The following is a 19,728-nucleotide window of genomic DNA, read 5'->3' on the forward strand; positions in this document are numbered from 1 at the left end:
CTAATTTAGCTTCACGAGGTTGTCCTTGCAATCAAGGCAGAGATTTGTATATTTATTATAATTTTACTAATTTAGGATTTACCAATATAGTGTGTATGTATTTGCTGCAATGGAAGACATGTATAGTGTTGTATTTCCTTTATCTTATTTTGTCATATTTGTTCGATGTCATGACTCTGCAAGTTATCTCTTATCGATCATAAGCAAGGTTCTTTATATTGGGTATGCTTTTTTAGTACGAACTGGGTAAGTAGTTCATGAAGCTCGGCACAATTGCATTCTCGTGGACATTGTGACCTCTTAGGATTGATGTTGGTTGATTCACACCGAATTTACTTTCCTTTCATCAATCACTACAAGGCCATCAATCTGGTTTTCTTACCAGCTATTATTATTTCCACTTCATAAAATACTCAGTTTATCATTTTTTTTCAGCCTTGCTTACATTTTACCAGTATTTAGGTACCATAAATAACCCTTGAAAGTTGTGGAAACCTCTTGCTGTCTGTCGGAAATCACCACTCAGTTTTGACAAATTTAGCAAATCATATCATAAGTAAATCAGTTCGGCTCTAACACGTTTAATAATTCTAACAACAAAAATTTATGGAGTATAAATTGCAACATTGTTTCCATGCCGGGCTTACTACTATTTTTTATTTATGTATCCCACGCTTCATTTCAGTATGCAATGATAAACTCATCTCAATTTACATCGATACAAAATTCGCTTGACCTCATTTGCAATATGACATATATGTTATAAGCTTTATTATAGGAAAACATTTTACAACTAATTTCCGCCGCAACGCGCGGGTAATCACCTAGTGTAAAATAACCATGGTTTACATCACTTCGGACCAAACAAAAAAAAATGGAAAGGTTACCCGTGGAGCACCTAGTCCCGTGCAAATGTAAAACAGATGATGCGACAAGAGTATCCCCTCTCCCCACTCCTCTTTGTTATTTCCATAAAGATGCTTCGTATTATCCTTGACGCGGCAACGTTTGCCGGCGATCTTCATAGAACGCAAGGACATGCCACTTACATTCATACTTCTCTTTACATGAATAGCGTGAATTTTTTTACACTTTTCCTAACTAACAGCTAGCTGTTTCTCAATTGGAGAACAGCCACTTTTCTGGCCGTTGATCTCTTTTCGGTATGCACAAATCTTGGCGCATCGCTGACAGCTTGTCTGCGCCGCTCGACCCACCTCTTTATTTCTTTATTAGTCTCCTTTTTTTCTGAACTCCCCACGACTCCACGAGTGAGCAGAGAAGAGAAGGTGGGAGAAGAGAAGGGAGGGGCTGAGATTAGGAGAGGTCTGCCCCTCATCGGGCGCGCTCCGGGAGAGAGGTGGCTCGCGGGGACGGAAGCCAAGAGCGCCGACGCGGAGATACGTCGTCTCAGGTTATTTTTCCTCTGTTTCCCGCTCTCACTTGTTCACCGACGGGAGTGATGTTTGTTCGGATGTGGTAGCCGTGGATGGCGTGGCCGGCGCGGGAGTAGTGTGATGGTCTGTTTTCCGGTGGCCGTACTGACGTTCGAGAGTTGCGGATGCGTGACCACGGTGTCGTCGGCGGGGTGGTCCTATTTAGGTTGCGGGCCATGGATTCAGTCGCTGAGTAGAAGCGTAGGAGTGACGGTGAGGTCCTGATTACTGATTTTTTTTCAATTCACGACTGGAGCTCCATGGTTGCTGGATTTCAGATCTGCTGCCGCATGTATGATTTTTCAGTTTCAGTTCGTCGACTGGGATAGAAGTTGTCTGCTCGTGTGTGGGGCAAAATGATTAACCAAGAACTTGGGGAATTTTGATATGTGCACATGTCCCTCATTAGTCTCGTTTCCACCAATCCCCCATCCTGTGTGTCTTTGTATCACGTTCTTGTTGATGATGCTTTTTGTTACAGTGTACTGTAGATTGAAATTTCCATGAGCCAGAGGCGGCGCAAGAAGCTACAAAACCCATCTAGGGTTCCGTCCTCCTCGCCGGTGATACCGCTGGTCCGCTCCACCTTCGGTGGCCTTGGGGCCTTGGAGGTGTGGTGGACCGCGGTCCCTCGCCGGCGGGGAGTTTTCGTCCTTAATTTAGTTTGCTTTTCAGTCTCTTCTTTGGGATGGTGAGGCGGCGGCTACATCCTGAAGTCAGAATAATGTCCTCCCCGCCCTATCCTCGCTCCGGTGGTGCATCTAGCGCTGACGGAGGGCGCGTGGAGTTGTGTGCCCGTCGGATCTCCTGGGATCCGATCGGTTTTCGTGTTAGTTGGTGTCGTTTCATGTCAGTCTCTTCCGATCTATGGTTGTCATCATTGGCGATGGTTACTGCTCTGGTGTGCTGGTCCTTTGGGACCTTAGCACGACGACTTCCCGTCTGTCTACTACAAGCTCTACTACGACAAGCTTTGCCTGACTCCAGCGATGGAGGGGCGAGGACAGCGGCGCGCCTTCGGCTCGTGCTAGTGTCTGTAGTCGTCGCTAGGTGGTCTGAGTACCAATTTGTAATTTCTTTTACTTTTTGGGCTATTTGTACTACTGTTGATGATTATTAATAGATCGGTGGATTTCTCGCAAAAAAAAAAAAAGAAATTTCCATGTGTGACTAGTCCCTTGTACTTTATACTCTTGAAATCATTTACAGAAGAAAATTTATGTCGCAAGAGTTTTGCTAGGCTCCTAATAATTTTTGTCTCTCCGTATGTCCTCTACTGTTATCATATTGTAGATTGAAGAGGTAAAAGTTTGTTGATAATGTAGTGTAATCAGTATGTCGTTGAAGCATCTTTCTTCAGAGTATAGTTATCTTCCTTCAGACTAGTGTAACCAGTTCCTTAGTTTTCAGTATATATTTTTGTCAGTTCTTCTTTTTCTCTTAGTTTAGTCTTCAGGTAGCCATTATCCTTCAGTCATTAGTGGATAATTTGAGGTCTATGTACATACTGATTCATTTCTTCTTCAACTTGATTTCATTTAGCGTTTGTCCATTATTTTTCTGAAAGAGGGCCAGCGGTTAAGTCAGGATGGAGCTAGGTGAGTGGAGTGGTGGCTGTAGTGTGCTTATTTTCTTCAGATTTTACTCAAGTGAATATTCTATATCTAGACATTGAGTTGTATTGTACTTTTATTGGCTTTCTTACATGCATGTTCTAAATCTGATTGTTTCCTGCTTAATACATATATAAGTTGGTAATTTTTTGTGCATTTAAATTGGCGCGCTTAGTTTTCTACATAATTTTTTATCCTTTTAGCCACTATAATTGTTAATTTCTTTCTGCCACCAGGACTATTAGTGTGATCTTGCTTGCGAAAATATATTTGCAAAACGTTGTAATGTAGTAATGATAATATCCTTCATCTGTTGTAGTCTCCATCTTGCAAAGTTTTTTATCCATTGCATTATGTTCTGGGATATCTTTGACTCTTAGTTGATCAGTTATATTACGGTTACCTTCACACTTGTTATGTAGGTTGCCAAAAATACTATAGGTTGATCTTTGCAACTGCAAGGTGAGTGGAGCAGTGGCTGTAGCATGCTAGCCTAATGTGTAACGCATATCACTGCTCATATCCTCCAAGCATAAGGATAACATCATGTAATTAGAGATAATTCTTGAACTGTACTCTTAAACTAGTTTGATAAGTCACTACCTAGACATATGTTTCTTTCAGTCATATCTTTGTATTTTGTCAGAGTGGTAGAGCAAGATGAGCGGAAGCGTCTATGTTGTGCTAGTTCTTTTCTATTTTTATTACCTTAGTTTCTTTCTTCGTTGTTCTTAGTTATTTCAGTTTTAGTTTTTATTTAATGTTTCTTTAGTCGTCATGGGTCTTTAGTCATAATGCTATCAGTCTTCATTGTCTATTCCTTTATCATTGGTATTGTCAGGCACTTATCAGTCTATCCATTTCAATTTCGTCGGTCAATCTTAGTTTCAGTTATCAGTGTCTCTGCCATTAGTCCCACTGTTTCTTTTTCTCAGTCTTCATCTTTTGTTTTCTCCAATTTATATTTGCTCTCATTCCTGTGTTCATTCTTAATTTTCTTTAGTCATTCGAACTTCTTCATTTTTTTACATTCAATAGTTCAGCCATTCTGTCAAGTATCTCATTATTAATTTAGTTACTCAGTCCTTCATTATCTATTATTCATTTTGCCTTTCTAGTTTCTCATTCTTTCCTTAGTCCTCAGTCATATGTTTCAGTATTCATTCAATTTATTTGTCCATAGTCTTCAATCATAAGTATTCTCAGTTCCTATTTTCAGATAATTTCATTAGTCTTTAGTGTTAATTTTATCAATTCCAAGCATGATAGTTGCATTAGCTTTTTAGTCCATTAGTTGTGTTTCTGTGTTTATTCTTTAGTATTCTTCAGTTAGTTCACCTTAGTTCATCACTAATTCAGTTATTTTCTTAAGTCTCACTATTTCAGTCTCTCATTTTTTGGCATTTACTCAATATCTTATTTTTTATTTTTTGTTGATCATTGTGGCTCAGTTTTGTTTCTTAAGTCTCTCACTTATTCGTCACTCATTTCTTGGCATTTTAAAACTTTGAATAACATTTCAGTTTTTCAGTCACTCATTTCCTGGCATTTCAAAGTTCAGTCCTCATTCTTTTTCTTTGAATTTCTTGAGTTGAGTCTTCAGTTCATCATTCACCTCTTTTTGATTCATTCGTCAAGTATCTATGTCTTATTCTTAAATCGTGAACATCCCTTTTCTCATTATAGTATTGGATTAGTATTTTCTTTCACTCCTAAATCATAATATTATTCTTCATTATTCTCTCCCTCTCTTTTCATTTCTCTACCAATACCATCCCATCTCTCCATTTAGTCTTTAGTTTTCAGTTTGTAGGAATCTCACTCCTTGCTCTTCAGATCTTACTCTATTTTTCTAGTGTTCAGAAAGTTCAAAGTTAAGAGGTTGGTGAGTTCAGAGTTCAGATGCTCTTTCTTCATATTTGGAGATTTTCTTCGTTCACTTACGTTTTGGAAGTTCTCTTCATTTTCTGTGTCTTCGCTCTTTTAACTATCGGCAACCTCATGCATTTGTTTTCTTGTCTGGTTTTGTCCATATCAATTGCAAAGAATACAATCCTGCAAGTTAATGCGGTTGTGCGGTACCAACCTGGGCAAAAGGTAAATTCTTCAGTGACTTTTTTCTATGCTCATTTGACTGTCTTATTATTCATTGCTATCAGCATTCCGTTTGTTGTGTTGCATACTCTGGAATTCTCACGTATCTCTGTCCTCTTTTATTTTTTACATATTTGTACCAGTCTTCGGTCTCTGATTCACTCTTTCTTCAGTTTCTAACAACTTAATCTATTATTCTTCGGTCTTTCAACTCTCGGCAACCTCATCTATTTGTATTGTTGGCTGGTTGTGTCCATATCAATCGCAAAGAATGCAATTTTGCAAGCTAACACGGTGGTGTAGAAAGTATCAGCCTGGACAAAATGCAAGTCTTTTGGTGACTTTTTTCTATGTAATATGATAGATTTTGTTACAAAATCTGTCCCTTTTAACACCAGTGCAACGCAACCCAAAACGTGTGATTCATTGTCACATTTCTATCTTAATATAATGAGAGTTCAAACTCTTTATTTTCTGTTTTTTGCAGTTTGGGTACTCGTGCACTCTGTGTTCAATTTTTTTAAGGGTAAGAGAGGCTTTCATTCATAAAAGATAGTTTTACTATCATTCAATACGAGTTGTTGAATGTGTGCCAGGACGTGCTGGTGCCAAACTCCAGCGAAGTCTTGGCTACGGCACGACCAGCTAGTACATGTGCTACAACATTACATCTCTCATAATACTCTGCAAAACGGAAATGACTTGATGCAATCGGTGATTTGTTGTAGGTGGAGCAGAACTCGTTGTTTCAACCACAACACAATGACCACATTCGAATCCTTGCACAAGCTCAGATCTTGAAGACAGGTTAGAGCCTTGGCTTCTTAAGGTTCACGACATGTTGCCAATAAGTTCACGACTGCCAACAACACTAAACCTTTGGAATTTCTACCATCAGGTAGAGCCTTGGCTTTTTCCCTCCATTCTTCCAATGGGAGCTTCTTGAACTCCCATAGTTTTGCATGATGAGTAGCAGTGGCAGCTTTTTGCATGGATCGAGTGGTTGGAGCAGGCGAGATGGTTTTCTTGAAGGAGAAGAAGATCTAAGATGCGCGTGTGTTCTTACAGGGGATGCCCCGTTCTATTTTATGGGCTTCTAGCCTTTTTTGTGTGGCTTTTATTGTTCTGGGCTTAAAGAAGCAGTTAGAAGTTAGAACTCAATGTTAAATGAAGACTCAATACTGGGAAGCTGAATGATGTAGGCTGAACTGAAATCTGTCTATTTTCTCTGGACGAGACAGCCACTTTTTTCAACCCAGGCTTATTCATTAAATTTTGTATTGTAAGTTGACAGTTGTCATCATTTCATTGGTTAGAAAAAGTGTCTGTTCCCCAATTAGAAAACAGGCAGCTGTTGTTTAGTCACTCCCTTTTTTTATTCCGTCGATTAAATCAGATATCAACAACCTTGATGTCATTTTGGAGGGCTTCAGTGAGGTCATCAGTCTTGTACATAGAAAAATAAAAGATACTGAGGGTGCTAGTAGATGACTAGGACACCTAGGACAAAGTGATTTAGGAACATGTCACGACTTGATGTTGACTGATTCATTTGTAAAGAAAGGGATTACTAAAAGAGAAATTGCAAAATTATATGGCAGAAAAGAAAAGTCTGGAAAAATTCAACTCAAAGTTATATGGCTTGACTGAGATTTTTAAGGGGCCTAGAACACCAGTTAATCTTAAATTTGAAGTTACATATAAAAAATTAGTCATTAAGGTATTTTCTAGAGTAGGGGGGCCATGGCCCCCTGCCCTAGAAAAACTTTGCCACTATGAACAAGGGTTCCTTGGTGTCGTTTTGCCCTAGGGCCCCAGAAATCTATGGACCGGCCCTCGCGAGGTGCGGCTACGACACAACGACACTGCTGCTACGGAAGGACAGTCATGCTGCGGGGGTGGAAGCGACGTGCCGCGAGGGCACGGCGGCGCCTCTGCCAGTGCACGACATAGTCTGCTCCTCTACCCCGACATCCTTCTTGTCCGCTCCTCGATGGCAAGGTGTCGTCCCGGACTTCTCCCGATTATCTCCACCCCGCCCATGGACCGTGCGCCCCTCTCCACTCCCGTTTGTGCACTGGATGGTGAAATTTTTTTGTGTGGTGTTTAGGAGGTGCACGGCCTAATTTGATCGGACGGCAGCGAACATCGCGATTGGACATATGCGGAGACGAAGGGGCTCTGAGCCCGGGATCCTCCGAAGGATTCTCAGCAGCGTCCTTTTACATATTTGCTTTCTTTCTTTCTCAGGACCGACACCCAGACTCCTCACCTGCCAACGAGTTTGGATCGTAGCTTTCTTTTAGATAAAGGGAATATATTAATATCAAAAGCTACCAATTACATCCAGCCTCTGCAACAAAGCCCCACCATAATGGCAGTACGGATGCACGCATCTAAAAAAGAGTAAAGAAAACTAAGAAATAAAAGTCCCGCTACAACATTCTAGACCTAGCAACAGCAATACAACCACCACCGTGACAACACCTGAAGTACAAAATCTCCAAAAGCGACGCCTCCAAGAAGGGAACAGTACACCAGCGCCGTCATCGCCCGACCAAAGGTCTTAGGTTTTCACCCTGAAGATAGTCTCCACTCTCAAAACAATGCCTCCAACAAGAACATTGCCAGGCACAACTAGTTAAGGCCAGACCTTGGGTTTTCACCCTGAGAGGTAAGACTCTAAACTTCTCCCGTGCTGCGCCCCCACATGCATACCACTGCTGCAGATCCCGGAACGCCAAGCAGATCCCTCAGCATCACGGAGACTCAAACCTCCTTTAGCCAGTCCACCAATCCGGCCTTCATGATATTCCTTCTTCTGACTTCACCATGGACCAAAAAAGTAACCTTATGTCAACACAGAATAGAGCTTCGCGCCGCTCCCTCCGGAACCAAACGGTCGGAATAAAAACATGGGTGCGCGCAATCGAATACCACCCGATCTAGAAAAATACAGGCAAAAGATGCACTGTTCCATTCGCCAGCGGAGCTTTCCGGAACTCATCTCTCCAGCCAGATCAAAGCAAACTGACCTCCGGAAGATCTTCATCCTCGCATGCGAGAAACCCGAGGACCACCACCAAAAACAAAGCAAGATCAGCAGCCCCCGCGCTACCAATCCCTCCTGCCGGATCACCAAGGAAGAGGACAGCGACGCGGATCATGCGTACCGCCGCCGAACCGTTACCGGTGGAGGAGGCCGCCACCGCTCCACCGAATCCTCCATGGCTACCGACGGAGAGCCTCAGGCCCCGGCCAAGTAGTCGTGCCGCCCGGCTTCCTCCACCAGCGCTACATCACCTCCCATCGAACGCCGCCACGGAAACTCTCTTCTCCCCCTCGTCGATTCGACGGAGGGGGTGCCGCCACCACCGCCATAGCCAGGCCGGGACCGGGGCCATGGCCGGGGCCGAGGCACGGGGGCCAGGGCCGAGGCCAGTGCCGGGGTCGAGGCCGCGGCCGGCAGCAGCTGAGGGCGACGGGCGGCGGGTGGCTGTGGGGCGCGGGGGGAGGAGGAGCCTCCGCCGCCGCCCAGGAGGGGGGCGGGAGAGGGAGACGGCGGGTTAGGGTTAGGGGAGAGGAGATCTAGCTGACACATTTTTTAGATAATTTGAGTTATGCTTGCATATTGTTTCTACACATCAATATTCGTAAACATAGACTAGGTTTTTATGGTACATTAGTCTTCACCTACGTTGCACACGTACTACGGGAGAGTACAATATTACTCACTACAGGAGAAAATCCCTTTGACTTGTGGGATTATATGAAAAACGGCAAAGTCTTTGTCGTGTTTTTGGGAGACATGTCAGGGCATATCCAGCGGCGCGAGGCAAATCGGTGTCAGCGAGTGTCCGTTTGCATCACGCGACGGACGCAAGAAAGACCGTTTTTGTCCGCGCGTCCGTTTACGTCTGGAGGTGCCTCCAGCGGCCCGATGCATTTCCGCGTCGGCATGAATTATGAATTTTGAAAACAATAAAATAAAGAGTATCAACAAAGTCATAGTTATTACATCCAAATTTTAAAAAGTCTACATGAAAATAAGATGATATTCCTCTAGGCATGGTCTTCATGGCCAGTCAATACCCACTAATGCTCAATCAGATCCGTCTGTAGCCGTTTGCACACGTTCCCGTCACTGACTTCTACATTCATATGCAGATAGTTCTCCCAAGATAAAGCCCTAGGGAGTGACATAACCAGCTCACCTTGGAATTCCCAGTGGTTCTCATTGCGGCCATCAGGACGCTCGTTCTCAACGATCATGTTGTGCATGATCACGCAACATGCCATCACTCATGCATGGTCTTTAGCGACCATGTTCTTGCCGGGTGACGGAAAATTAGCCACCGAGCTTGGAGCACACCAAATCCGCGCTCCACATCTTTCTTGCAAGCCTCTTGCATCTTGGCAAACCTCCTCGTCTTCTCGGAGTTTGGATTACGGACAGTCTTCACTTGTGTGGCCCAGGGTAGATGCCATCAGCAAGATAATATGGCTTGTATATTTATTTTCATTGACCTCGTAGCTCACCCGGGGAGCTTTGCCTTGCATGAGCCTGTTGAAAACCGGTGATCGGTGCAACACATTGATGTCATTGTTGGAATCGGCCATGCCAACGAATGAATGCCAAATCCATAAATCTTGAGATATGAAAGCTTCAAGAATGACAGTCCGTCCCTCCGCATGCCCGTTGTACTGACCCTGCCATCCAAATGGACAGTTCTTCCACTCCCAGTGCATGCAATCTATGCTGCCAATCATTCCTGGGAACCCTCTAGACTCATCGCGCCTTGTATCCTCAACAGTTGGCTCCATACAGTAATGTTGTCCGAACTCGGCAATCACTGCTCGACAAAACCTGTACATGGCCTCAAGGCAGGTGCTCTCACCCATTCGAAAATACTCATCGAATATATCAACAGCCATTTCATATGAGAGCATGCGAATAGCCGCGGAGCATTTTTGGTAGGAGGTGAAGCCTAGCGCACCTGTTGCATCGAGTCTGCATTGGAAATAGGGGTCATAGTGTCTGACGCCCCGGAGAATGACCATGAACAGCTCCCTTCACATCCTGTACCGGCGCCGGAACATTTTTTCCTTGAACACCGGATCGGTGAGATGGAAGTAGTCCTTGTGGAATCGGAGCTGCCCTTCCACTCTGTTGCGCGGTAGGTTTTTTGAGCGGCCCTTGACAGAGCCCCGGTGCACCGACCCCTCATTTGAAGTGAACTCGTGGACCATGGAGGCCGCAGTAGTTGCCAATATCTGCGTCGACTGATCGGACTCCTCGCCGGAAGAGGAGTCAACAACCTCCGCGCGGAACTTCTCCAGCATCTGCCACATGTACATATGCGTGGGTCCGAACTGTGGATGAATGGCCGTGCACAATAGCGCCGAAAACAGGAGAAGAAACCTACCGGCGCAATTGACCGAACAGGTTGTGGGAGGCGCGGAAAGGCGGCGCAATCGGCAATGTTTGGCCCCAAAACAGCCGGTAGGTACGCACCGGAGCCAACCCCGAGTACGATCATGCTCTCCCGCGCGGCGAGAGCTAAGCCGGGACGGCGAGTACTGCGGTGCTGCGGCGGGACGGCGGCGGGTGGGGTTGGGATGGTGGCGTCGCACTAGGGCATCAAAGAAGGGGAAAAAGAAGCAAATCGAAGCGGTCGATTTCGCTGTCCCTGACTTACGGGACCGGGTAGGAAAAGGAGGACACTCGGCGCGACGTGGAGCGTCCGCGAAGATGCAAACCTGGCGCATATTTGGGTCAGGTTTGCGTCGCCGCGGACGGCCCGATCACTTTGTGTCGCCCCGCTGGAGGAGAACCCAGACGTATTTTTGGTCACGGCGGATGCAAACGGTCGCTCAGCGTCGCCCCGTTGGAGATGCCCTCATATAGTTTTGAAAGAAAAAGAAATACGGTATAACATTGACACTTGTCATGAATTCCGCTGTACAAAATAGCCTATAGGACGGGCTGCATACAGGTAGCAGAACAGCAGCGGTTACAAAGCATACACTTAACAATTTTGAACACACAATAGAGGAACACAGACGGCACAAGACACAAACAAGCTCTCCTACAAAATCCTACCAAGAGATGATCAGGTGCCGGCAGCCCGGCCGGCACGCGCGGATATATCAGGCATACATCCGGCCGGCACGAGCGAGGATCTTCAGGACGACCGTCATCACCTTCCTGGCGTGCGGCTGGCGCGTGACGTCCTGCGGCAGGCCGTGGATCCGCCGCACCAGCGCCATCGTCTCCCTAGGGAATACCTGCACCGCCGCGCGCCAAATCGATCAGACATGCATGGATGAGAGACAGTTGGAGAGATTAAGCCGGCCGGCGCACTTACGTGTATGGCGGTGTTGAGCAGCTTGTGGACGACGTAGTTGGCGTAGGCCCCCTGAACGAGCTGGGCGAGGCAGTCGTCGTCGAGGCGCAGGAAGGCGGCGAGCACGAGGGGGAGCAGCCCCGTCTTCTGGTAGCAGGCCTCCACCACGTAGCTGCCAATGGAGTGGAGGGACAGCTGCACCACGTCCGCCATGAGCCGCTCCACGAGGAGCCGGCTCGTCTCGGCGTCGCCGTGCTCCAGGATATGTTGCATGAAGTAGTTGCTATGATCATACGATACGCGCGCACGCGAAGAACTTCAGTTTTCAGTTTGTCATCAGTTTTATACACACTAGAGTATAAGTAGCTAGCCAACAAGAGGTGGGTACCTGAATTTGCCGGTGGCGATTTCGAGGGCGCGGGCAAGCAGGATGTCGTTGAAGGCTTGGAGCTGGTGGCCGGTCGCCCTGGCGTAGCACTCCACGAGGCACTTGGCCCCGGACGCCGTCCCGATCATGTCGTCGAACTTGTCCAGAGCGCACTGCAGCACAATCTGACAGCAACAAGAGCAAGAATCAACACGCACGCACGCACGCCTGGGTACATAGAGATTGTCATCATCGATCGGCAATTCATTCAGTTAGTTTACCACGGTATCCTGGTGGCTTGTCGTGGCAAAGCAGTGTTGAAGCAATTGATCCCCTCTGTCGTGCTTCAGCAACCCTTCAGACATGAGGCGGTCCACAAGCATCGCGCTCAGGTCAGGGTATGGCGCCGCCGCCGTCATCAGCTCCCGGACGCATTTCTCCCTGCAAAACGTGCATTGCACCAATTAGCTCGTGGTCGTGCCAGTAATCGTCCGGCCGGCACGCCGGAGTGTGCAACTGTACAGTATTAGTGAGCAAGCAGTTCGTGGCGCGCGTTACCAGCAATCGTGCTTGGTAGATCGCAGCAGTGGGTAGCGCGTCCCGTTGGCGCCTGGCGCCAGGGCGGCCTGGACGATGGCCTCGACCTCGTCCCGCCGGCCGGCGCAGGCGCCCAGCAGCTCCACCAGCACCTTGTGCCCCTCCTTGTTGTCGATGAAGTCGTGCACGCCGCGCGTCACCCCGGCGAGCACGCTCCTTAGGACCTGCTCATAGCCCTCCCCGTCCCTGTGGAGGAGGAGGTAGATGACGTGCGCGGCCGAGTCGGGGAACGTCACCAGCTGCAGCTCCATCGGGGCGCCGCTGAGCAGCGCCGCCCGGGTCTCCTCCAGCGTCCGGCACCGCCGCGCCCTCGACGGCGTCGCCTGAGCCTGGGCGGCCTGGATCGCCCGCATTCTCTGGTGGAAGCTGCTGCCGTACTCCGGCTGGTGGGGCACGATGGCGTAAGGCTCGTACTGGCTCGCCGCCAGCGGCGCCGCGGTTGGCTCTGGTTGGTACTGGCTGGCGTAGTAAGGCTGGTGGTACTGGCTCGCCGTCTGCGGCGCGGCGGCTGGGTCTGCTTGGTACTGGCTGGCGTAGTAAGGCTGGTGGTACTGGCTCGCCGTCGGCGGCGCGGCGATTTGCTGTGCTTGGTACTGGCTGGCGTAGTAAGGCTGGTGGTACTGGCTCGCCGTCAGCGGCGCGGCGACTGGGTCTGCTTGGTACTGGCTGGCGTAGTAAGGCTGGTGGTACGGGCTCACCGTCAGCGCCGCCGCGGCTGGCCCTGGTTGGTACTGCCTGGCGCTGGCTCTCAGAGGCTGCTGCGGCGGCGGCGAGGGGCCCGATTGGCGCTGAGGGCCGCTCTGCGTGGTGTTCTTGGTGAACGCCGCGCCACCGATCTGCGAGGCGTACGCATCGCGGTTCGACGACGAACGGGCCAGCGAGGCGTAGGGCTTGGAGGGCGGCCAGAACTGCCGCGTGATCTCGAGTTCTTGCATCATCTTGCTCATCGGGCTCATCTTGGGCTGGGGCGCCGGGGGCGGCGAGGCCATCTCCGCGAACACCGCCACGTAGCTCTGGTCCGGCTGCTGCCCTCGCGACGGCGGCGGGGGCGGGGCCTGCGCCGCGTGCCTCTGTCGCTCCGGCGGCGAGGGCTCGCCGAGGCGCATCGCGTCCAGGAAGTAGGCGGAGAGGTGGGCGTGGGCGTCCCGGGTCGATTGGCCCGTGGCGGCGCCGCTCGGATCCATGGCGGCGCGCGATCGATCGAATAATAACAACTAATCGCGGGGTGAGGTGTTGGGCGGCGCGGCGTGTGCTCTTTATATGGACGGCGCCGTGGCGGCGGTGGGTCCACGAGTCGGAGTCAGATCTGACTCTGGGTCGTCGGAAACAACCAGTAACGGATCCGGCCGCCGTAACAAAGCAGTAACCGACTCAATCGGGAGAGATCACAACTTGCCTAGAGACCCGTCCTTTCCAAACTACTTCTGCTGCTGGTTTGACTCCGGTCGACTAGCTGATCTGCCAATTCAAACACGCCGTGCACGTTGAGCTTTTCCCCTCCTGCAAGCTGCCCGGATGTGATTGTCTACTTACTGTTAGATTATTAGGCAATTTCCGTGTGAGTTTAATTACCGAAAGCAAATTACAGATGCACAAGCATACTTAACCACACACATCAGACTAAGCACATGCATCAGATCTGAACATGGAACAAGTAGCAGTGCAAGGTATGAGAGAAAAAACACGTACATCGTGACCGGGAAGGTCACACCAGCAGCAGCAACACCACCATGGGTATTGTTGATGTCGCCCATGGTGTAGTCGAAGTCGTTGATGAAGCAGTCGAATCGGCGATGAAGAAGACGAACAGCAGCGAGCAGTCACGCCGAGACGCTCCCCAAAAACCTTATCGCCCATCTCCCGATGCAGGATCTCAACGGACGGGGTTTCGGAGGCCTGCTCTCCCGGACGGCTGTGCACGCAGTCGCCGGGATGGGGAAGACTAGAGAGTAGCACAGTAAAAGGAACTTCGCGAGAGAGACGGACTAGAGAGTTCTGAGAGCTGTATTCTCCAGATCTGATCTATCTCCTTGTATAGCCTAGGAGGAGAGCCGACCCGACCGCGTTGCCACGCGTAGGAAGCCAGGGACACGCGGCGAGCATGCACATGCAGGTCGACACGTACCCAACTCAGTTGGTGCAGCAAGCAAAAATTTAGGCTTCCTTGAGTGTGTCTCGAACTCGAACTCGAGTCACGAAATGCGACGTGCGTGACGTGCCGTGCCGAGCCGAGGCGGGGCGGGCGGAGGAGGAGGAGTGCGCGAGGGCTCCTTCTATTCTCACTCACTTGGAAGGACTAGAACATCAACCCTTATATACCACTCCAACTCACACCCAACTAGCAATGTGGGACTAAACTTTGTCCCCCAGGGCTGTTCCAAGCTGCTAATGTGATGGGCCTTGAGATTTCAGGAATTGTAGACTACATGGGCTGCCTAACTGGAATGCAGCCCATCTACATTCAACAATCCCCCACCAGATCTCATATGCACATCAGATGACACATTAGTTCCATTCACTGTTTAATATACCTGCACTTCAGTGGAGACTGTTAAGTTGAACTTCCACCTAAACAGGGAGTTACGCTTGACTACAACTGAACAATGAACTATGCCTTGAATTGTCAGTCTTTGTGCAGCAAGTTTCACTCAATGCCGGCACGGTACTAGGCTATCCTAGCCTTCCCCTCGGGTGGAGCTTATAAGTCATACTCCTCGGCCCTTCATGAGATTACTAGAGATTCACCCAAATCTCCCACACTATGACCAGTAGTGTCACTCGTATAGGTGTGTTCTTCAAAGATCGCCCTGTAGGACGGCGTCTTCGCTCATCAAGAGCCGCTCAGAACACATTAAGACATTGTCAACCTGCCTTACAGTAGCTATGAGAGAATTGCATCTGCAGTGGAGTGGGAGTATTAAATTTTCTCTCAACTCAGTTGCTCCGGTTTATTTTCCCAGGTCCTAGTTCACGGAATTTCCAATCACATAGGTTGGGTTACCCCCTCGGCAACTCAAGTGGGTCTCAAACCCATCTCCCTCGATGCAAGGTCTATCATATTTCTTGATAGTCCTTTTGTGAAAGGATCTGCCAAATTTTTAGCACTTTGGACATAATCCAATGCTATCACTCCGGAGTTCTTCAGTTTTCTGACAGACTTCAATCTCCTCTTGATATGTTTGGAACTTTTCATATTATCCTTAGAACTATTGTTGGCGTCAGAAACCCCCTGGCGGGCAGAGACGGTCAACACGGTAGAGCCGGGAACAACTAGGGCTGCGGCTGGCCCCAGTCCCTCAGAGCGACGGCCCGCAAAGCCTCCTGGTCGCACGTCCGATGCTTATCACAAGGGCGTGCCACCTGACCTATACCTGGTCAGGAAGGTGTGGATGATGCCTCGCTTAGTTTCCTGCATGGCATACACGTAAACATTAAATACGAGCCTCGATCGGCTCTCAGGTTATCCTGTGAATCGGCTCAAAGAGCCGATCCACCCATGATCCGGACAAGGTGTCCGAATATATGGTGGTCCTGCTTGATCAAGATGAAGCTAATGAGATCTACGACGATTTAGGGTTTTCACCGCATAATCGGATCATCCTACTCACGATTGGGCCTCGCGCTCGCGCACGGTGACCGTAAGCCGATCCTAGACAGGGCCTAAAAACCAACACGAGGTTGATCCCCGGAACATCCTTTCTAGGGCTAGCAAACGCCACCCTACACGCCGCTGGATCCTCCAACCCTTTGTAAGGCCTAACTATTGCGGATGTTAAACTAATCCTTGATGAAACAAGGAGCAACCGTAACGGATCAGATCTACTAAACTATGATCAAGCGGGGTGCCGCCCCTACACCTAAGATAGGTGTAAGGGCGGCTAGATGTGCAAGGGTCGCATAACGAAAGCATGTAATTCGAGGAACAATGCTAACCCTAACACATCTAAGATAACTACGTTGCTCGCCATCAAAAAGGCTTCAGTACGAGCAACGCATGAACAACGTGGGCATGCTTGTGCTGCCTAGATCGCAAGATGCGATCTAGGCAGCATGGTGCTTACCGGTAGAAACCCTCGAGACGAAGGAGTTGGCGATGCGCCGAGATTTGTTTGTGGTTGAACGTTGGTTGTTGTTTATTCCATAAACCCTAGATACATATTTATAGTCCAGGGGACTTTCTAATGTGGGCGTGCACCAAACCGTGCACGAGTAAGATTCTAACTTCTAAACTAAGATGCGATCTAATATGTTACAGATACATGGGCAAACAAGCCCAACTTGGTATAAAAGGCCGATTCACGTATTTCTTCTATATATATATCTTCACGTCCATCTTGATCGCGGCCCACCTTTGACTCGGTCAAATTCTGGTGATAACACATGCCCCCCTGGTTTTGGAAATGACATTTCCAAAATCATTATGCTCTTCTTTCGTCGGGTCATGTCGTGGCAGAGCAGAACTGCCGCAGAATCTTCCATCATTACGCCTCGCCTCCTGGGCTTCTCTGTATGAATTGACAATTTCAGCATCACACCCTCGAGAACCGTCATGGCATTAAATCTCCACTTCACTCTCTTTATTTATCTTTGCCAAACGGTTCACCGCTCCATCCCCTTGCTCTGCTCTGTTCACCAAACCAAAAAACCCTTCTCCCCTGCAGCCATGTCTTCCTCTTCCTCCTCCGCTCCAGGCCTCTCTCTCCAACCGTCGCCGAAGAACAAGGAAGAGGACGATCCCCGCTCCGGGGTGAACCCCATCTCCTCTGACAAGGAGAAGAAAGGAGGAGAAGCGGAGAGGACCAAGGCCTCCCCCTCCGCCAGGCTTCCGCCGAAGAAGCGCTCCCGCATGTGGGCGGACAGCGAGGACGACGATGACGACGAGGAAGAAGAAGATGAGGAGGAGGAAGATGATTCCTCCTCCTCCGCTGGGTATCCTCCAACGAAGCGCTTCCGCAGCTGGGCGGATAGCGAGGATGATGATGATGACGAGGAGGAGGAGGAAGCTCCAGCCGACGGCTGGGGCAGCAGCGGCGAGGAGCTTCCTGGGAGCAGCGCCGACGACCTCGACGACGGCGATGATGAGGACAGCGACGACTAGTAGGGTAGGACTAGCAGTAGCAGTGCACTAGGCACCAGATCCCTCTTTTGAGAGCCATCGGCTCTCCTTGTAAAGCCGCTCCTTTGAATTAATGAGAATTGTTCTTCCAATTTCTCCTTTCATTAATCCAATTTCCATCCTCCCGCTTGCCACACCAAGACCGATAGTAACGAATCGGACTATTATTGTTTCTCTTGACCGTGGCGTTTTGCAGTCCCGCAGCCGATGACTGTTCATCGGCTAATTTGAGAAACCAGTCTCTTCCTTTTCTTGCAGCACCAGCACGGTCCAAACCTCGTACCAGACGACGGCTTTTCCTTCCCAGTTCCTCCCTGAGAAGATCATGATGCAGTGACAGCCGAGGTAACTCCAATCGGATCTCAAAAATAGAGCACCTCCCAAGTTAGTGGCCCTCCGAGCCTTAGTCAAGGCGAGAAAGGTAGCGAAATAGCCAATCAGGTCGCCATTGACCTCACGCCACAATGCAGAGCCAGCCGATTCCAACAAAATCGGCTCCCCGGAGCAGAGAACCTTCAGGGTGAGCTGCCCCCCGAGCTTTCAGTCTACTCCTTGCGCCTTGTTGATTAGATCGGCTCCCTTCCTTCGGTGGATCTGAGGCAATCCATCCTTGACCTGATCTGCACGTCCAGGCTGCTCTTGGCATGGTTCTTGAAGAGAGGATCCGAGCCCTTAATCTACTCCATTGAGGAGTTCTTCCATTAAAATCTCCCTTCGTGCTCCATTGACCCTCTGATCGTAACAGTTATTCCTCTTGAGTCGATCGCCATGCATCGGCTTTTATATCCTTAAGTCGATGTCTGCTGCATCGGCTGTGCTTAAAAATCTTCGAATTTTCAGAATTTTTACAGCCGACTTGTGCATCGGCCCCCATACTTCAATACTCATTACCAAAGAATGAGACACTTCACTGCATATCCTCGTGTTTTATCCACCTGGGCGTCACCCCGAGTCGATTCTGTCAAGGGAATTGATGGTATCGGCTCTGGTTGGATAACATGTTGAACCCAGGCAGAATGGATGGTGAGGATAATTCTGGCCGATTGCTGGAATCGGCCTCCACGTTTGCTTGCTCGGTGAAGGTTTTGTGATGTCCCTTCATAAATTTTTCGTGCCGATCCCAAGGATCAGCCACGCCACGTTTGCTCATCGACGTTTGCTTTGTTACACAGTCAGGCCGGTGGATAAAACCAGCCTAACCCCGTTCTTTGTCACGTCGATGCGCTCGCAGTCGTCCAGATTGATGCCTGAGAGTGGCTCTTGGCCCGATGTCTCCCAAACGTCCATGCCAGCTGTTGAAACCTCGACTGAATCATCTGCGTGGACGACTTCTACTTCATCTCCATCCCACTGTATCAGGCATTGGTGCATCGTGGATGGAATGCAACAGTTGGCGTGGATCCAATCTCTCCCTAGTAGGACAGCGTAGGTACTCTTGCTGTCGACGATAAAGAACGTCGTAGGGACAGTTTTCCTTCCTACGGTCAGATCCACATTCAGAACACCTTGCGCGTCAGATGCTTGGTCGTTGAAATCGCTCAGTGTTACGTTGGTCTTGATCAGATCCGAGCTGGAGCGTCCCAACCGACGTAGCATGGAGTATGGCATAATGTTAACTGCCGCTCCGGTGTCCACCAACATCTTGTTGACAGGCTGCCCATTGATGTAACCTCGCAAGTACAGGGCCTTCAGATGCCTGTAACTTCTTTCTTTCGGCTTCTCAAAGATGACCGGCCGTGGGCCGCAGTCCAATTGTGCCACAGGTGCTTCATATAATCTTGGAGCGCTAAACTCCGCTGGAAGGATGAAGACCATGTTTGTGCCAGCCGATGTATCATCATCGGCTTTCCTCTGCTTGGGGCGCCACTCTTTTCTTTGTGGCCGTCCTTCTTCGTCCAGGGTCTGCTGAATTTTGGCGGCCAGATCAGGCCGTGCCTTCCTCAACGTGTGCAGGTATAATCTCTCAGCTTCTTCCAACCCACGCAGACGCTGAACCCTCCGTTTTTGGGAACGGCTGAGCCCGTCAGGGCACCACCTGGGCCGATGATACTTGCCTTCTTCATCATCGTCCTCTAGTTTCTCGAGATCTTCCACCCGAGCGGACTCAGCATACCTGTTCCGAGGCGGGAGAGGCCCTAGACGCGTGAACACGGACACG

General features: G+C 49.2%; 1 protein-coding gene across 1 annotated transcript; it reads right to left on the minus strand.

The window, feature by feature from the left end:
* Window positions 1-11,189: 11,189 nt before the first annotated feature.
* LOC127349228 (pumilio domain-containing protein C6G9.14) lies at window positions 11,190-12,298 on the minus strand. The gene is made up of 4 exons (XM_051374996.1): window positions 12,139-12,298; window positions 11,879-12,042; window positions 11,512-11,773; window positions 11,190-11,431 (listed from the first exon to the last, which is right to left on the minus strand). The coding sequence occupies exons 1-4, from the start codon at window positions 12,274-12,276 to the stop codon at window positions 11,294-11,296; spliced, it is 702 nt and encodes a 233-aa protein (XP_051230956.1). The 5' UTR covers window positions 12,277-12,298; the 3' UTR covers window positions 11,190-11,293.
* Window positions 12,299-19,728: the final 7,430 nt, after the last annotated feature.

Source organism: Lolium perenne, chromosome 4 (assembly GCF_019359855.2).
Source record: "Lolium perenne isolate Kyuss_39 chromosome 4, Kyuss_2.0, whole genome shotgun sequence".
Taxonomy (NCBI): Eukaryota; Viridiplantae; Streptophyta; class Magnoliopsida; order Poales; family Poaceae; genus Lolium; species Lolium perenne.

Coding starts and splice junctions, on each gene's coding strand:
- LOC127349228 (XM_051374996.1), bottom strand. CDS start 12,276: ATGACGGCGGCGGCGCCATACCCTGACCTGAGCGCGATGCTTGTGGAC. Junction 12,043..12,138: donor CAAGCCACCAGGATACCGTG/GTAAACTAACTG, acceptor TGTTGCTGTCAG/ATTGTGCTGCAGTGCGCTCT. Junction 11,432..11,511: donor TGCTCAACACCGCCATACAC/GTAAGTGCGCCG, acceptor GCGGCGGTGCAG/GTATTCCCTAGGGAGACGAT.